This window comes from Aulostomus chinensis, chromosome 5, assembly GCF_037954235.1.
Source record: "Aulostomus chinensis isolate RoL2024-O1b breed Wild chromosome 5, RoL_Achi_v1.0, whole genome shotgun sequence".
Lineage (NCBI taxonomy): Eukaryota > Metazoa > Chordata > Actinopteri > Syngnathiformes > Aulostomidae > Aulostomus > Aulostomus chinensis.
Window position 1 is genome coordinate 27,298,827 of NC_141324.1, and position 19,105 is coordinate 27,317,931.

The 19,105-nt window shown below is 46.2% G+C and overlaps 2 protein-coding genes across 2 annotated transcripts in view; one reads left to right on the forward strand and one right to left on the reverse strand.

Moving 5' to 3' along the window:
* Positions 1–6,078, forward strand: part of pigk (phosphatidylinositol glycan anchor biosynthesis, class K) — a 28,428-nt gene extending 22,350 nt beyond the window's left edge. The window contains exon 11 of the mRNA XM_086204340.1: positions 4,477–6,078. Coding sequence (XP_086060466.1) covers positions 4,477–4,593 — 117 coding nt within the window. The 3' untranslated portion in view covers positions 4,594–6,078. The remainder of the gene's footprint in view (positions 1–4,476) is intronic.
* st6galnac5a (ST6 (alpha-N-acetyl-neuraminyl-2,3-beta-galactosyl-1,3)-N-acetylgalactosaminide alpha-2,6-sialyltransferase 5a) overlaps positions 6,057–19,105 on the reverse strand; it is a 48,751-nt gene continuing 35,702 nt past the window's right edge. The window contains exons 4-5 of the mRNA XM_086204341.1: positions 16,672–16,779; positions 6,057–10,479 (exon numbers count right to left, since the gene is read on the reverse strand). Coding sequence (XP_086060467.1) covers positions 10,221–10,479; positions 16,672–16,779 — 367 coding nt within the window. The 3' untranslated portion in view covers positions 6,057–10,220. The remainder of the gene's footprint in view (positions 10,480–16,671; positions 16,780–19,105) is intronic.

Sequence of the window (19,105 nt, forward strand, 5' to 3'; positions counted from 1 at the left end):
TTCTCTCAGTCTGCTGATGTGGCTTCATGTCACTGCCAATCCATCTCCTTCTGCTCTTCTTACCCCAGGGGGCTGCGCTTAATCACACACACAAGCGCGCACGCACCCAGACACACACTCACTTCCCTGCATACGCACTGAGTTGCAGTCACGCACACCTCTGCCTACCTTCATCATGGAGGTCAACTGCCCCCAGTAGGGACACACACACACACACACACACACACACAGAGTCACTCTCCGTCATCTCCTATGAACATCCCTTGCTCTGCTGCATCTCTAAGGTGTCCAGCTCCTCTCCACGTCCTCCCACAGGCCACTTTGTCATCACAGTACGACGTCGCTCGTCTTGGGTTTCGTTATGTAAGACAGATCTAATATTTGTCGAGTAGTCAGAGCGGTAGATGGTGATTCGGATGAGCTCAGTGCCGATGATGTCAGATCGGTATTCATAGATCTCTGATGTCATGGCTCTGTGACAGTTTCATCCGAAAACCTTGAGCACGACAGCTCATGCATGCTGGCAATTTAACACTGACCAGCCCAGCCCCATAGAGTGATTGGCAGTGAATAATTGGCGAAGAAAAGAAAAGGCGGAATAGAAGGACACGTCTCGACAATAACATATGCATAGTTTGAAGTTAAATGTTTGATAACTTGTTTTATTGGGTGAGACCACACCAGTTCCTTCATCGCTCCAGTCTGCTCAAGCCCATCGCTCACCTGTCCCTGTGAAATGGAGAGAAACTGCAAAGCTGCAGAAGGAGATTTGATTAGTAAAAAGAAGAATACTTTCACCTGCAAATGGACTCAAACGTTGCCAAGAACCCAGTTATATTCTGTGTTTACTCCCTCTGAGTCAGCACATAGCAGGCTGAGAGTTGACTTTTCCTGGTTATTGCTTTTGCAACGAGGAGAGAATTCGTTAGTTGGCTATTGCAGGTTTCTGGTCAATATCCCGTTACTGTTTTTTGTTTTGTTTGGTTTTCTTAAAGAATTTAACTCTCAGGAACTCCAAGAGTCGACTTGATCAGGGCCAGACGGAGTGTGTTTGGTTTCATTCGACTTCATAGACGATGGCTTTGAAACTTAAACAAATGTCAAGTCTGTCTCTGTCCTCTTGTTTGAATTTTAATTATGCAAAATGGTTGAAGGTTGAGGGTTCTGGTGTTTTCTGAACTGAGACAGAAATACAAATGCAGAATTTGCTCACAAGGAAGGTGTGATTGACAGAAGACTTCCAGGACCTTGAACACGCCTCTGTGTCTCACAACCAACAAGTAAATAATCCGTCTGCAACATTTCCTGGAGCTGTGATTGAATGAGATGTTTGAGAGTTGGAGCTGCGTTGTCGCTGTTGCTGCAGTGACGCAGGTGTCCATCACCTCGCTGGCAGCCTGTAGGCGGTGGGGGTCCTCAGAGGTTTGGCCCTTTTCACACAAGGTGATGAATGTTCCAAAGCTTCTCTCTGAGTTTGAATTCAATGCTTTTATCTAATTATTATTTGTCCTCTGCAGTTATTACTGGACATTGCAAGCCAACAAACTATGTATCTAAGCAGAAAAAATATTAATCAATACCTGCAGTATCGGCAACACTTTGCTTTGCCTGGAGCTCAATCCTAATGTGGATTCTCGTGGAGTCTGCTTTAGCATTCCAGGTGACAGGGGGGTCGTATTGATTTGACTTTATTGAACTGTTAAATATATTTGAAGTTAGACAAAATCCAATTTGACTGTCGTCCTCAGTCTTTCCACACTGGAAATTGGCAGCGTTGTCACGTAGCCTGGAGTTGGGATTGAACAGGCAGCCTTCGAGGCAGAAGCCTGCACATGGAGGTCGTGGAGGCTGGGATACGCACACACGCACACACCTACACACACGCACACACAGTTCTCTGGCACAAAGCTTATAAACAATAGAAAAATCTGGTTCAGTGTGTTGTTTTATAACACAGTCAAGTTCATTCAGCAGCTTCTCTGAATGCCTAGAAGCTAGAAGAGCATTTCAGTCATTGAATAATTCTCCTTCTGTCGACTTGGCCAGTGTTGGTTTGGGGAAGTCACCAAGGAGAAAGTTGAAAAATCCAGCAAAACCCTGGAAATATGAGGTGCTAAAATGCTGCTGATGACAAACGTCACTGCCACTCACTGCTTCCAGGGCAGTTATTTCCCTTCGTGTGACGTTGGTTCATTTCATGGTTCAGCAGTGGTTTTCCAAAGTGAAGTCAGAGCTGAACCAGTAAATCCAGGACCTCGGTGAATCCAGGGAACTCAAACTAAGCTGCTCAGAGCTGCTTTGTGGTGCAGCTGGCTCCTGATCCGTGGAACTCAAGGACTGTAAAAGCTTTATATGGGCACCAATGTGATGTATGTGTCGCAGAACCTAAACCAGACCAGTATCAACAAGAACTAATGTGACCAGAAACTGTTTGTTTTTTTTCAAACACAGCAGCCACAATTGTCATGTGATAAATGGCCCTTATTGACTAAACCAGAGATTCAGAAAAATAGCGTGAATCCGACCAGACACCCGGCCAGCTTTGATGGCTTGACATGTTGTCAATTGCACGATTTCACATTCTTTTTATGTCTTAGTTGCATCGCAGCAGGTTCTACAAAAAAGGGTTTTTGGCTTTGTTAAGCTCCAGGTCGGTGTCGCCCAGCAGGTCTATCAGAGCTGTTTAGGCTAAGAGTGTCTGCCTACGGGGGGCTGATGAGAGGAACTCAGTCATTCGGTAAACAAAAACTACAAGAGGGTGAAAACTCTGAGCTGCACAACGTGGTGATGATTCTGCACGACTCCTGTGTCATGGATTATAATTTGATCCGCACTGTCGCTGCTGTTGCAGGAAACTGGTTTTCCTGAATGATCCTGGATTCTGCTTCCACGCAGCTCTGGTCTGAGCTTCAGTCTCGCAGACCGTCTCAGGCTCCTCGTTGGGTTCTAGGGAAGCAGACTCAGTCGCTCTGTCACTCAGCTGCACAAAAACTCTTGGACCCCGCAGGACACGTCGCTCCGTCGGCACGTGACCAGTGGAGTGGCATTATTCCCACTCGCAAAACCAGATCGATTCTGCTTGTGTAGCACTTCTTAAAGCACCAACCAGGACTGTAAACGAGCAACCTCATGGTGTACGAAGCAGCAACGGAACAAATACACAGTCCCTTCTCTTCAGTGGAAGTAAAAATACCACAAGAGAATATTACTCTTGTATAAGGCTCTATTCAAAACTCTACTTAGAGCAGAGAGGTAGTAATTATATGTGAGAGGACGACTTTATCTGGTTTTCATGTTAGAGAGAGAGAGATTTCACCTCAGCTGAAATCTGTTTAAAAGACCAGGAAAGTTGTTTAAAACTACAGTTATATTTTTTTCTTATTCCCCTATATTGAAACAAATATACCTGTCACCACTTTTTACTTCCTCTTTCACTACAGCTTTTAGAAAGTACCCCAAATTCAGTAAAATAATCACAGTGTTACCAGAAATGACCTGTAGCACGCTACGCCAGCTCAAACCAGGGAGCTGGTGTTTTTATTTATCACCAGTGTTGTCCATGTGCGATTGGCTTCACAAAGAGGTTGCATACTTTCTTTCTTTCTTTTTTGTTGGAGAGTAAAAAAGGTGACCGTCTAACTGCCCTCAGCTGCTGTGTGTGTGTGTGTGTGTGTGTGTGTGTGTGTGTGTGTGTGTGTACGTGTGTCGTAGGTCCACAAGGTAAACGTCACTGCGTTGTTCCTGAGTGTACAGTGGGCAGGCTCTCACCATGTGTTCACCCACCTTGCCAAGTCTTGGAGACGTGTTTTTTTTTTGGGGGGGGGGGGGGGGGGGTTGCCTCTCCTGACTGGTGATTTCATGACTGGATAACAGCGGCGTGTACAGCACGGGATAACAGAAATCTCTTAAGTGCGTCCTCACAGCCTTTCTATGGCGTCGCCGCCAGCGGAGGAGTTAGGGAGATTTTTTTTTAGAGGTTAAATCTCATCTCTCTGCAGAATATTGCTGCCACATTAGCATATAAATGTGCTCCTTCTGAGATGCATGTTTAATACGGGCAAGATTTAAAAGTATAATCATACACAAAGTGATGATGTGGCAGTGAATGGGACAAACACAAGACAAGGGAGGTGTACTGATGAGCCCTTCCACGTGTTGTGTTTTTTTTTCCTGTGCGGACTATTGTGTTCCCGTGTGTGTGTGTGTGTGTGTGTGTGTGTGTGTGAGCTAGCTAGTCGATAGTGTACATAAAGTGTGTGTGGGGATAAAGTGAGTGCATGTGTGTGATTCTTCGCCTGCCTGCCTGTTTGAATGACAGAGCAATCAGCGGTGGCCTCAACAGGAGAAATATGCACACTATTACTAACCTGCAATCTCTGCTTCTTCCCCACTCCTCACCCCCCCCCATCCCCATCCCCATATCACCTTACCTTGTGTCACCCCCCCACCCATCCAACCACCCACACTCCCTTTTAGAAACCCAAACAGAAAGACTGGCATCCTCCTGATGGCTTCATCCTGGGCCTGTGGACCTTAATCCTGCTGGTGTTTTTCAAGACGTATGGCATCAAGCACCTCAAACACATCTTCTGAGGCATCAGTGTTTCTGCTGCTCGATATGAGAAGACGGAGGAGCCGAAGAGGACGAGGGGCCTCTACTGCAGCGATATTAAACAGAAGGTGCAGGTGTGACAGCCTTGTTTTCTTCCTGAGAATAGAAAGAAGATGTATGGCAGCGCGACAGCTCGGCCTGAAACTGTCTGATACTACTGGTGCCTTTTTACTTTTTCTTTTAATGAAACCCTTTCTTTTTTGGTTTTTTTTAAAAGTTCTACAAGAAGGGTTAAAACTGTCAAGCACTGTGTGATGCATCAGTCACGCATCAGTGTGGACGCGCCATCAACCATCCGTAATCGCCCTGGTTAAAATGCACTGAACTGGGTCCTCGGATAAGAATTAAATGTCTTCTTGAGAGCGCCCTGCATATTTCAGCTGCAGCCTGGTTTTTTTTGTTTTTTTTTGTTTTGTTTAAGTGCTCCTGAGAGCGGCGGCGCAGTCGGAGAGGGAACGGTGGCGCGAGGCCAGGCTGATTGGCTGTGACTGGGCCGTGCGGGGATGACTGTGTAATGTCTCCTCTGTCCATATGCATTACACCCCTCCGCTGTCATATCGCGCTTGTGAAGGATAACAATCCCACATAATACCATCTCACATGATGGACCCATCCACTTTCCCATTCACCAAATTGCCCTCCCCGTTGAAACATCCATTAGCTCCCCAGCCATGTACTCCACTGAAGGTGATGGACAGCTATTTCCCCGGCCATTCCCAGTCTCGCACTACAGCGCCGATAAGTGAGTGATAAGCTAGTAAGCCGCCAGCCGTCCCAAATGAATCTCCACCACGATGGGATGTGTTTGCTTCCTTTCCTCTCGCTCTCTTTCTCTTCATGTGTAACCACTCTGCTTTGTTGGGGCAGCGACTGGTGCTTAAAGCACAAGGACTGAACCGCTTGTCGTTATTTGGCTCCTCGGCGTGAGGACCCAGCCGTCGGATGCCTGGTGCCACTCGCCTCTCTGGCTGAAGAGGAAAATAGATGAGCTTAAATGTATCGGAAGGCAGCTGCTGCATCAGCCACAGGCTACCTTTTCCCTCTACATTATTAATGCAACGCTTATTTCTTCTTTCTTTTTTCCTCCCTTTTATTTCCAGTAATCTCATTCCTCCTGCTCCACATTTTATTTCCTCATCTGGTGAGATTTGATGCACTGATTAAAGATGAAACACTGAACCAAAGGAATAAATTTGTCGTTAACTGCTTGTAAGTGATGATATTGAGCTGCTTTAATTACACCGTAACGCTATTTAAAGATCTACTTTTACTGTTACAAACCCTTGAAGGTACGCTTGGCAGAGCTGATAGTCGAAGCTTATTTTATACCACAAAGACATCCTTGAAAATTGGGTCTGCTTGAGTCGACACACCTGCTCTCTTGTTTTTCTCGCTGGAAACATTTCAAACAATCCTGGGTTGTTTTTAAATACTTTATTTATTTATTTACCATCCCGGTCTGATATTTCAAAAGACACCGAAGCCTTTTGGATTCGACCGTCTATACACAATCAGTGTGTACGAGCTCGGGTTTGTTTGTTCTTAAACCTCCTCAAAACTGCTGCGGCACTCCCAGACGGACTCGATGTGGCGAGCTGCTCCCGCATCCTCCTCCGTCACTATGGTTTCCCCTCGCTAATCGAGATCAGCTGCCTTCCTGCACACCTGACTCTTGGAGGTGACAGGACGATATTGGAGCAGGCGCCTCCAAAGGAACGAGGAGTCGGCCATGAAGCTCTGAACATGTCATGCAGGTTGTTGGGGCGTCGAGAGGCATTCACCCGTCATCCGGTAACGTCTTCAGAAGAACCATGTCAGCGTCCGCCTCGCGTGGCAGTCTGCTACATTTAATGATTTACACACAGACATGCACAGCGGGTTGTTCGTAGCGTGTGTGTGTGTGTGCGTGCGTGCGCGTGCGTGCGTGCACTCACTTGACAGGTTCCACGATTTCCATGGAAACTCGCTTGTCAGTGAGTCTTTGCAATGTCAGTCATCCCCAGGAATTACAATAGTCCTGTTTGTAGAGATTTTCATTCACGTTGGCACGAGGAGTCATAGAATAAATCCGGCTGGATGGTGCTCGTGTGCGGGGGTTTAAGTTTAGAGAACCGCAGCTAAGATGAAGGAGGAGGGTGACACCTCGCCGCTGCAGGTGGAGCGACGGCTCCGTCGTGGATGTCAACACACTTCTCTCGTCCAGGTCGCACAAATTCATGTATGCAAATGAGACTTTATTGAAAATGGAGAGCAATTAAAACAACTGTTTGATGTAATCGTGTGATAATTATAATCAGAAGGAACAAATGGGAGATTATAAGCTTAATATTGCCTTTGGAAACATTAGTAGCATTAAAATAAGGAGATGAACGAAGTGTTTCCAAGGTTAACGATAAGCTTTCAGTCGCTTTTTCAATCTTAACACAGATGAGAAGTAACTGGGACAGCAGTCCGAATCAACGTCAAACCGTCGTAGTGGCGTTGGGACCTGCATGTATAATCTCTTGGGAATAACAGTTGGAACCACCAGGCAGCCTTTTACTTCACACACCTGCAGTCACATGACCAAAGTCACCATAACCACGGGAACAAACCCGGGCAGGTGACCAAGGCTCCAGAAAAGTCGGTTAAATTATTTTGTTTTGAAAGGTGAAGAGGAAGGCAGAGGGGCACCAGTGCTGCTCGGCACTACTCTGGAAATCACTGTGTATTTACCGTCATAAAGTCAAATTAAACATCTCTACGAAGGAGATTAAATACGTTAAGCGGGGTTAACAGGTGATCATTCTTTTTATTTCCCTTAAAAATAAAATATTTTGTTTAAATCCTATAAATGAAACCTTAGATGTAGGTTTTCTTTCTAGCTGGGTCTTTTATTTCAAGCATTGTGACTCGAAGTGTCCACCGTCATCACTCGGGTTTTGGGGGGTGTTGGGGGTGACCTTGGTCTACCCTCAGGAATCGGGTAGCGATCAGCTCAGCTGGTCAGGGATCAGTTTGCAGCTCTGGAGGAATGAGAAGCTGTTTTCATTATTATTTCAATGGAGCCCAACCTGATGTCACCACTAGATGAAAAAAGAAAAGGGGGAGATTGAAAGGAGATACTGGCAGCTGCCGTCAGTGCGGGGGTGGGGGTGGTGGTGGTGGGGGTGTCTCTGACCTCCACCATTAAACCTGCAGGTCCTCATCTCTGGGAACTACAAAAACAGAAATTACCGCTCCGTCTTTTCAACACTTTGTTTAATCTAGAAACCGCTGGATGCAGGACAGATGGAAAACAGCGTTTTTACGTCGAATGTTGATTGACATCATGAGCAAAAAGAAAATGACAGATTTAGCCAAGCGACAGAAATCGTTCATCACTCCAAAATATAAAAAGTAAAGTGAGCATTCGCGGGTATGGGACTGACCTATGAGGTAAAAATATCCACGTGGTCTCTGGAAACTTGTCATTTCCTGCTGTTTTCTGACAATGGAATGAAAACAACCACAACATCCTATATTTCAATAAAAACCTAAGATATCAACGTGGTTATTACCTCACGGTACCGTTGCACGCAGCTGCAGGTGAGTCTGCGTTTCAGAAACAACAATCTTGGCCTCGCCGCCGCTGCCGCCTGACATGCAGTGGCACCGCCCTGCAGCTGCTGGTGATATGAGAGGCAATCACGCCTCCTGGTGTGAGCACCTTTGTACCTGACCCGAAGCATCTCTGCTTTCATCACTCACGTTACAGGGATGAGGGCAGAATCAATAGGGGCTCAGCACCAGGATGTATCATTAAGATATCTGCACACCCCCCCCACCCCCACCCCCACCCCCAACTGACTGACAGCTGATTCTTATTCATGGAGAGGAAGAGGAGGGAAATGGAGGATCTCAAGGAGAGTCGGGGCCAGTCTACATGTAGCAAACTCCATCAGATGAGAGGAGAGGGCACATAAAATGATACTCAAGAGCAGGAGAAGCGAGAGTGGCAGATCACATACTCGTCAGTTAAAGCGAGGAAGAAAAGCCGCCACGCTCCTGAACGGTGTAATTCTGCCGCGGAGGGATTCAAGCCGCTGCAGCAGCAGGTGAATCCAGCAGGATGGACGCCGCCGCTGCATCCCTGCCCTCCATCTTAATCGACCACTTGTCTTGTGTGACATGACTGTGCATTTACATGGAAATCCAGCTTGTAGCGGCATAAATCGCACTATTAACCGGTGACAGGCGCGGACGGGGCCTTATGATGTATTTGTATGGAGCAGAGGAGGTGCAGGCGTGAGGTGGAGTTCCTCAGTGGATGTTACACACCTGCCAACTGCACAGGAAGTGCAGCGACTTTGTAAAGTTTGACTCACAGGTGAGTCCGACTTAGGTCGGTCTCTCAGGTCTTTGTCCTTTAAATGGAGGCGGGATATTTGGAGTCTAGGGCAGCCCTCCGGGATGGGGCGGGGCCATGCAGCACCTGTACACATCATACTACTGTTCATGTAACGGCATTGTAGGACGTCCCATCTCCAGCTACTCAAGAAAACGCCAATGGTTGTTGTTGTTTTAACAAATGTTCATCTTTTTGCCACGTTGGTCCATCTGCACTTTTATATCTCCAGACTTGACATGAACATGAATTAACTTTACTTTTTTTACCTTGATGTCGTAAACCAATCAGGTCGGCGCTCACGGATCCTTCTAGCAGGTCCTATAACAGAGCGCCACATGAGCAACACAAGCAGGGTACTACTGCAGTGTAGTACTGTAATATTAATAGTAGAACTTTTCAGCTCAAGGCTGTCCACGCCGCCTCAGAAAAAACCCCAATGATAATGCTGCTTTTATTTTGAAGGTAAGATCCCTGTGCTGGAAGGATTGGACCTGACAGCAAAGATCTCCGACTTTTACTGTCAACGTTAAAGAATTTGGAAACTCTGCTGGTCCAGTAAGGCGTGTCATTGACCAAATGTGCGTGGTGGCCTTTCTTCCTGGCGCTCAGAAATCCCCTGACTTCAGGGGGCGGAGCTCTCGGATGTCTGGTTTGGTGACGCTAAGGATCTTGCACATCTGAAACAGTAGGACAGATAAAGGTTGGACTGTCAAGCATCTAAATTTGACCTCTTTCATCATTCTTTTTCAAATGAAGTCACTATTCGAGTCCATCCGACATCGTCTCTGCTAATTATTGGCCTCTTTTTTTTTTCTTTGAGTTCTCCTGCGTACATCCGTCAGCCAGCAGAGGCTTGGTGGAGAGCCTGTGTGATCCCTCCGGTAAACACACACTCACACATGCACAAAAACTCCAAAGGATGGACAGTAAGACACTGCAAGCATGCGTTCAGAGACTGTAATGGCGTGGCCTCTTTGTTTGACTCCACTGTACAAGGTTTTCTAGAAAGGGGGGGAGCTGGTTCACCTCAGTACACAACTGCCGGAGCTGCAGTGGAGGAACAGGACGAATATTTTAGAAGAAACGTGGAGCAGAATCATCAAGACATCTTGTGTTCTCTATTTCACATGGAATCCTGGTAGTGAAGGGTCCAGCCAACAAAGCCCTGCTGTACGTTTTTTACTCCAGCTCAGTCCTCCTGGGACGAACCTCTCCTGCGTGTCTTCGCCCAGACACCAGTCACGTCCTCTGGGGTGCCAGAGTTGCCGCCATGACCGTCCCCTCCAGCGTTCGGTTAGCAGGAAGAGGCGGGGGGCTCCAGTCCGGTTGGTAGAAGTGGATGTCAAACGTCCGTGCCCAGTTAGCGAAGACCCGCTTCTCCGTAATGAAGCGGTGGTGGCTGCCCCGCCGCCCGCGCTCGTGGGATATATACATGGCACACTCGTCCGGGCCGCGCGGCTCGTAGTAGTGGTAGGGGACGGAGTGGTGCTGAGGCTCCCTGGGGAGACAAAAGGCTTTCATGAGTCATTGAGTTTCAAGCAACAGCAAAGCGTTTTTCCTTTCCCCGTTGAGAGGGAGAGGAACGACAGTTTGATCTGCTTTCATTTGTTCCTGACATAGACGCATGTAGCCTGCTCTAATTGAATTAAATGCCTCCAGCTGAACCCTAAAAAGGAGTTTTGAAAAGAAGCTGACGTAACCACGACCGCAGTGAAAGAAACATTAGGAAAGTGATGCAAAACATGTAACTTGTGTACCAGTGGTTGAAGTGCATTTCTGCTTTCCTCCTGATATTTAACAGCTGTGTAGTGATTTATAGTGTGCTAACAGTAGCTCCCTGTCCAGGGAATCTCTGCGGAGGCAACTCTCCTCAACATAACCAACCTAGATAGCGCTTCCTCCTTGTGTTGCCCCGGTAACATTAAAGGAACATGCAAACTTTTTTGAAGAAATGCACTTGTCCATTATTTTTCAGAGCCAGGGAGGCAGATGAGGTCTCTCCTCTCTGTGTGTTACGGAGCTCCAGACCTCCACTGGATGGCTTACTGCTTGTTAGCTTAGCTGCAATGAACGCTAGCAGCAGGGCAGTAGAGAGAGCTGCCTCAAAGGTCATCAGACACAAGTCCCTCCGTGACAGTCCTGGCCTGCAGTGGTCGCACGAGGCTTCTGCTCAACATTCGCCGGGAAAAAAAACTTTTGGAAATCATGAGGTGTTGTTATTCCAGAGTAAAAGACGCACACCCAGGGCGTAGAGATTTGACGCAGCACCTCAGAAGCTACACCGTGACTTGGGTCTGCAAAACAAACAAGCGTGTTGATGACTAGAAGAGTGACGTCAGCAGCCAACTGAGCCACCGCGAGGTGCCAGGGCGAGCTCGTCTCTCTCCAAACATCAACAAGAAAGTTCACGATTCCCAGAGATGTTGGCGGAACTGCTTTGTAACAAGATTTTCAGAGCATTGCTTGAAAGTGTCTGAGTGGCAGCTGAAATAAAGGTGACATGAACTACTCTATACTGTACTACGACTCAGAATTACATAGACTCGTACGTGGACTTGTCTCTCTGTAAGGTGCAGGCCCTGATGGGTGATCTCTGCTCGGCACCTTCCATTTTAGTGATGAATTGTTGCTCAGTTCCACCGAAACTTTCCTTTGAATTGAGCAAGTTTACTCAGTGTGGCTTGAAATCCTGCTGCTGCTGCTGCTACTACTACTACTACTACTACTACTACTACTACTACTACTACTACTACTTAGTCGTTCTGCACAAAAAGGAAAATTCCAAAATCTCGAAGGGAAGACGCACCTGACCCCTGTTTTGTGAATCAGGGCTCATGGAACTTCAGTTAAAGGTCAGAAAGGTCATGGTTTTCTGTGACTGCAGGACAGTTTTTCTTTCATAAACGTTCTTCAGGTTTAATAAAAAGTTAAGAAACAGAGTTGATGGTTGACTTGAGATGAAAAACTGCCCTACTGCAGCCATGAGAAATAAAGTGGGTAAAAGGAGGAATGAGGACATTGAGGGGGTTTTTGTTATTTTATTACAGTTGATACATCATTTATATTTGTTACTTATTAATGCTTTGGCTTTATAAATAGCAGCCCTTCATGGCGTGACGACACAGAGACGTGGGTTTTGAATTCTCAGTTAGACTCCACTTTTCTTCCTTGTCTTCGGCGTCACGGCCGAATTTCTGCGTTCGCCCAAAACAGAAGAACAATTCTCTAATCAATCAGAGCAGGAACAAAGAAGTGCCGAGCATTTTACAGTTTGTTCTCTTTTTAATCAAGAAATCTGATAAGATGTGTAGCTTGTCCAATAAAATCCCTCAATTAGTGGGTTGGCTGAGGTGGATGAGACGTGAGCTTAATTCAAACCGTTAAACTCTCCTAATGAGGCTGGATGACATCGTTGCTGGGAGCCAGACGCAGTCAGAACCCGCCGCGTATCCCAGAGGTCTCTCTGGTCTGCACGCCGCGTGTTTCTCATTAAATGAAGCTTCTTCTAAGTAGCGTGGAGAAACCTGGAAAGTGTTCACGCACTTTGAATATAAAGGAGCTCTAATTATTTACACTTCTGTCTTCAGAGATCTGTCTAAGATGAACGGTTTCTTTACTGCCATGCCAAACAAACAGTGTCGCTACAGCAGCTGGCAGGCGCCCCTGTTTACTGACCTGGATTCAGTTTGGAGTTTGTTGTGGTTGCAGACGCGTCCTCATCTTTGTTATTGATTCATTTAGGACCCGTGCGTGGTTATTATTCATATACTGCATTACTACTCGCGAGTAAATCCTACCTGCAGTTCCTGCTGTTTTTTTAAACGTGGGTCTGATGGCTGGTGTTTGTGTGTATTGACCCAGTTTTGCTGAAGTCTCTTTTTCGTTGCTCATCTGTTGTTTATGCAGAGGAAACAATGCAGTAGATTTATGATTTATGGGCTTTTCAGAGTGATTTTGGAAGAAAAAATTTTTAAAAAATTGCTTCCTTAAAGCCGCGATGTTAACGTGTTTGTTGGAATGTTCAAAACGTGAATAGCATACGAGCTCGTTGTTGTGTTGATCATTTCAACACTGGCAAATATCTGCTGCCTCACGGATCCGTTGAGATGTCAGAAAGAGACGAGAACCCTGACACTCCTGCTGCCGCCGGGCGAAAACTTCTGGATTCTGTTGTGATTTGTTGACAAACGGAAGGAATAAACGGGGATTTGGAGGCTGAGGAGAAGCTGGTGAATGAAATAACGTTCAGGAAGTTGCAGAGAGTGACTCAGCGACGACTCATGAGTTTCAATGAAAAGTTGACATTGTGTTTTTGGTTGTTTTATTTTGTAACTTTATTTTGAATGACTTCATGAAGTGTTGGCATTAAAACACAATGTTGGCCGCTTAATAAGCCACAACTAAACTCGGGGAAAGCAAACGTACTGGTTGGAGGCATTATTGTCTATGCCGACTGTATTCACACGCACCCTTTGACCTCATTCGGTAAATGAAAATTTTGTGAATAAGCTGTTTACACAGCTGAGGAAATTAATATTCCACTAATAATCCTGTTTACATGCAGCGAGAATAGGGCCCCCCTCCCCCCCGACTACATTCTACAAAAGCAACTGTGACGCCTCCTGAATCACTGCCTGATACAGGAAGTCTCAGCCTGCTGGCTCCTGCAGCCCTGGGTACAGGATCACAGGTCTCTCTCTCTCTTTCTCTACTCCACGTAACTGATGTTTACAAAGCCCTCCCGCCATCTCCTCCTCCTCCTCCTCCTCCTCCCCCTCCTCCTGACATCTGCGAGGAAGAGCCAGCGCTTCCGTTCCAGGTCTGTCAAACTGCACGACTGCTTTCCCACATGAGCCTTCAGGAGGCTGAAAAAACCTGAACCCATCAAAGTAGGTCCCACGCTGCGCCAGCCACCTTCTCTCACTGTCCTGTCACTAATGCGGATGTCCTACATTCATAACGTCCTCCAAACACGGCACACTGCTCCCATCCCGCATCAGGAGAAGACTTTTTATTGGAAACACTGGGGGAAATGGACAGTCCAGATTGCAGGGAGTGATTATTACTGCAGTGGGATGATTTTAGTGCCTTTTATTGGTGTTCCGTCAATATGTTCCCCCTGGAGAAGAATCGTTTCTTTGAATGTACTGCACAGAGGCTCAGTGGTTAGAACTGCAAGAAGGTCCAAATTTGTTCCCCGGCTGTGCCAGGTTCTCTCCATGTGGAGTTGGCATGTTCTCCGTGTGTCTGTGTGGGACTGCAGACATGTACGCCAAGTGCGTGCTCCTGCTCCTCGGATGCACACGCCGTTGCCGTTCTTCTGCTATTTCACACGCCATCAAACCAGCAAGACCAGCGTAGATGAAATGTGAGTCAAAACCGTCTCAAGTCACGAGATCAATTTTCACGCAGGAAAACATTTAACGGTAAGAAACCACAGTTCGCACTGTCATGAAATGTGTGGAAAAGTACTGAAGTTGAATCCAGCCAAGCTCAAAAATCGGAAACGTTTCGGAGCATCAGTGAAGTCGGAACATTTTTGGGAAATGTCATGTAAATTTTCTGCCCAGATCCCTGCGTGTTAGAGTGTAAAGATGGCCTGCTAAAAGTCCGGGGCTTCAAAAATTCCCAGCCAAATGTAAAAATATGTAAATACACAAATCATGATATGAATAACAGCAAGAAGCAGATATAACATGTTAGGAAAATGATCACCATCAGTGTTTATGGTGGTTGTTTTAATGTTAGGTTGAAATCTTAAAATGCGTTTGTTGAGTGCAGTAAGACGAAAAGAAAAGGAAAGGCAGAGACCGTGGAACACCAACAGCACAGACGTGGTCTCTCTTGGCCCCCCATTGGAATTTCAGCCCTCAAGGGAAGAAGTTCTGGCATTGTGGGGCTGAAAGCATGTGGTTCAGTTAAGACCGACTCATAAGTTTCTGTGTTCATGTGTCCTGTAGGAGAGGTTTCAGAGTTTATGTTCTTCTCACGTAACTGTCATGTTAATGTGCTGGTGGAAACGTGCATGAACCCATGAGGGCTGCAGCGCTGGCCGAGCTAAAACCGTACTTGAACGTGGTTTTACTTCATTTTGCGTTTGCTGCAAATGACTTCAACGGGAGCCGGATAAAAGTGCTGCTAGTGAACAATAACATTTCCTCAAAAAAAACCAAACCAAACCCAAAAACCCCTCCCAGTTCACAGGCTGAACCTTGTGAACTCTGCATTTCCATTCTGAATAATCCATACGTCATTAAGGGGTCATTGGGACCCGTCTCATCGAGAGCGCTGCCTTCTTTGAGGACACGCCGGATGTATTCTTGGCAGCCTTCACCAGCCAATAATCCATTCTGTGATTCAATCAATTCTTAGATGTTCTGTTGACTGATGAGTGCAGGAATGAGTGGAAATGAGTTGCTGGATAGCCAAACTAAAAAGGAATAGAAGGAGGAACAGAAATCTGTGACATGATCTAAAACCACGCGGGCGCTGTAGCTGAGAGGAAAGCTGGCTACAGAGGTTGCCGCCTGTGTCCGTGCACGAGTCATCAGTGCCGCTGAAGTCCATCCGACTGGAATCACTGTTGTTTCTCCCACCAAATGAACTTTGCTCTTCTTGTGGATGTGCACGTCAATATTAGCATCTTTCTTTCAGCCGCAACCCCGGCGGTGTTGAACAGTCGTCGGAGCAAGTGAGGTATAAATTCAGTTCCGAACTGATAAATACTTGCAAGATCAACAAGTACGAGGCTTTAGTGCTTTAATCAGTCTCTGTGTTGGGATTGAATCGTTACAGAAAGGCAAGTAGAGCAAGGAAATGGCTTTAAAATTGATTGCATGCAATAGAAAAAGAAAAACAGGATCCGGTTACTCCATTTTCCAGGAGAACTGATGGGTCAGGACGCTTTTATACAAAATGACCCAGATTACCTGCTCCTGGAGCAGAGTTGCTCATATATCTGACTGAGAACGACCTCAGTGAGACTCAGAATCCCAGCCTCCATGACAGAGACCCAGAGTGACTTGACTCAACTTTGTTGACTAAAAAAAAAGGCTTTCTTTAACAGCCTCTATGCATGTTACGTGTCAGGAAAACCCCAAATGGCACCTGCACTGCCACCTATGTGGCACGAAGACATTTATGAGACTTGTTTGTTTTTGTTCTTCAAGATTATCTTCCCAAATGAACGCCGCTTTTAGGGTTTTCCAAGCTCAAACGCGGTTGTTATAAGCACAAAGCTCACGTTGCGCGATGAAGACAACACACCGCAGCTACGCTCACGCCTCCTCTGATGGCAGCTTGATGGCTTTTACTGTCCACATCAACGCCCGTCAGCTGGTGTTGGCCAGACTTTGTTTCAGGCATTGAAACCAAAACCCTGCTGAGTTTGAGAGGAGAGTCTGCCACTCTGTTATTGTCAGAAAAGAAAGAGCCGCGTGAGACCGCCCTCCCTCTCTCTTTTGCATCACACAAAGGTTTAAATGCACCGTTTTGAATATTTGCCTGTTAACTGACATATTTTTCACAGATATCCAGGCAGTTTCAGCCACACTGACATTTTATCTATTAGCAAGCTGAATACATTAAACGCTGTCATCTGTCTTATCAGGATGCGCTGTTGGACTTGGTGCTAAGTGCTTGTTGTTAGGGAGCTGATGGCGATGTTTTACATTCAGCTCAGCCGTCTCACCTGCAGAAGTCAGGGGCAACCATGCCGTAGACATTGATCCTATCACACAGCTCCAGGGCAATGGTCATAGTGAACCAGCCGGTGCTCAGCCAGGAGTTCGATATCCTCCTGCAGGAGAGGAGAGAGAGAAGGAAGACAGATGGATTCCATGTACAGGAGGATGAACTGTACAATATTAGATTTTTTTTGAATGTGATTAAGTGGGATAGATAATCAGAAAATCTCACGCTGCTGAATTATGGCCAACTAAAGATTTATCCAAATCCGATTGTCGATCTGCCCAACTGCCAGATCATTCAAGTTCCCTCACAGCGTCATTAAAATACAGACCCGTCCCACATATCGACTGATAGAAAGGAACCTTGTCAAATAATCAAAACCCTTAATCAGAAAGTACCCTTGGTCTGCATCTAGTGCACATAGTTGGAATGACAAAGCTTCGGCTGCAGGGCGATCGGCAGTTTTCAAGTCACACTTGCAAAGAAATGAGCACTAATCAGGTTTCCCTCACGCCCTAATGAAAGAAATATGAAATGACATTTACATTGCATTAGAAAATCTCTTTAAATTTACATTTCTGGCAGAGTGGTCTCAGGGTTGCTGTCAGATGGTATCAAAGACGACCATGAACTGGATTTTGAATGACTTTCATGTCTCAACAGTCATGAAACCTGCACTGTTTCTGAGGGATCCCGAAGAATCCGATGAAATGAAATACTAACACTGGAGAGGATTTAAAAACAAAATGCGCTTCCTTAATGTCGAACAGCCATCGCAGTTTTTGGCGCTAATTTGTTTGCCTTCTGACTAGCACAATAGCGTTAGCAATATTAGCGTCACTCTTCAGCTGCAGCCCTCTTCACTGGTCACTGGAGCAAGAGAATAAAAATGTTTAAATTTCAAACCAATAAACACCTGAAAGTTCAAGGCTTTAGTGCTTGACTCGGTCTTTTTGTTGGGTTTAAATTGGTGTACAAAGGAGCAGGAAGGGCAGAACAAGGAAGTAGCTTCCCTCATGGTTAACTTAAGTCACACACACACACACACACAGATGATTGTGATGTCAAACTGTGCTTAAAAGTTGTCTTTCATCGGTTTGTCTCGGTTGTGTTGCTAGCTTTTGTGTAGCTAATTTCTTAACATTCGGGCTAGTTTTAACCTGCGGTTGGATCTGTCTCACAGACGGACGTCTGAGCTGCTCGGCTTCACGTGGTTTAGCTGAACCGTGGTGTTGCTGACAGCAGAATGTGAGCAGATTTTTGCTTTGTCGTCGTCCTTTCAACACGTTTTTCCTGGGAAGTAGAACCTTTCCAAAAACTTCCTTCCTTCCTCACTGTAACAAGCACTCTTCATGCAAATTGGGTGAAGATGGTTCATTAGTGATAGAAAACTTCACGAGGTTGCTCTCTGGCTTTCTGGCCCGTGGCCATATCTTTAATTACTGCAAGGCCCAGTCCCGCTGGGGGTCTGAGCTCTTTGGGCTGAGGACATGCATCATATATGTTCTTTTTCCCTCACATATTGTTCACATATTCCAGGATGAACTCATGTAGCTGAAGGATAAATCAGAATATTTCGGCTCAATCCCGCGTCTCGTCATGCCTCCCTCCTGCGCAGCCGAGCCGTATCTTGACTGGGATTGTGATCAGTGACCGGTGGAGGTACTCATGCATCTGTTATCAGACGCATTTTGAGATGGCCCCTCTGGACGGCAGGCTCTCTGGATGAGTGGATGCAACCTCCGGAGCCTTTATCATGATTGTTCTAACAGGGTAATCTTCTTTGTGTGATTACAAAACTGCAGTCGTCAAACTGCATCATGATATTTGAAAAATATATACTAACAGTGAAGGAGGACAGTAGAATCGGTGCATGGCAATCACATGATACGGTCCTCCTCGTGAAATAAAGATGTAACGGTACATCCTTCAGTGAGTCATTGAGCACATTTTCACGTGGGTTGGAATTTGCCTTCAAAACGGCAAAAACGCGCCGCACGGAGAGCAGCGGATGCACAGAGACGGATTTTATGGTGACATCAGATCAGAGGACCCCCCCAAAAAAATCCGCCTGCTGCTTCGTTAGATGGTTGATGGCCACTTCACCACCGAGGTGGCCGGTGTGTCTCTGACGTGAATTCCTGGGTAGAGCTGTGTTTTACTACATCTGCTCACTTGCGCGTTGTGGTCTCAGTCATAACTTCTTGCTGAGGCTCATCACCGCTCCGCTTGTAACAACTCTACCAGCTGCATTTATGTTTTATTATCACCCTGTTTGCTGTATGACCACCAAGTCCCTCTCTGGGAAAAAATAAAAACACCACTCAAGATACTCAGTCACCAACCTGTCCCAGTCCTGGCTGGGACTGCTCCAGCCACTCAGTCTGTGTGTGTCACCATCTTTTGTTGAATACAATATGACGGTTATGAAATGT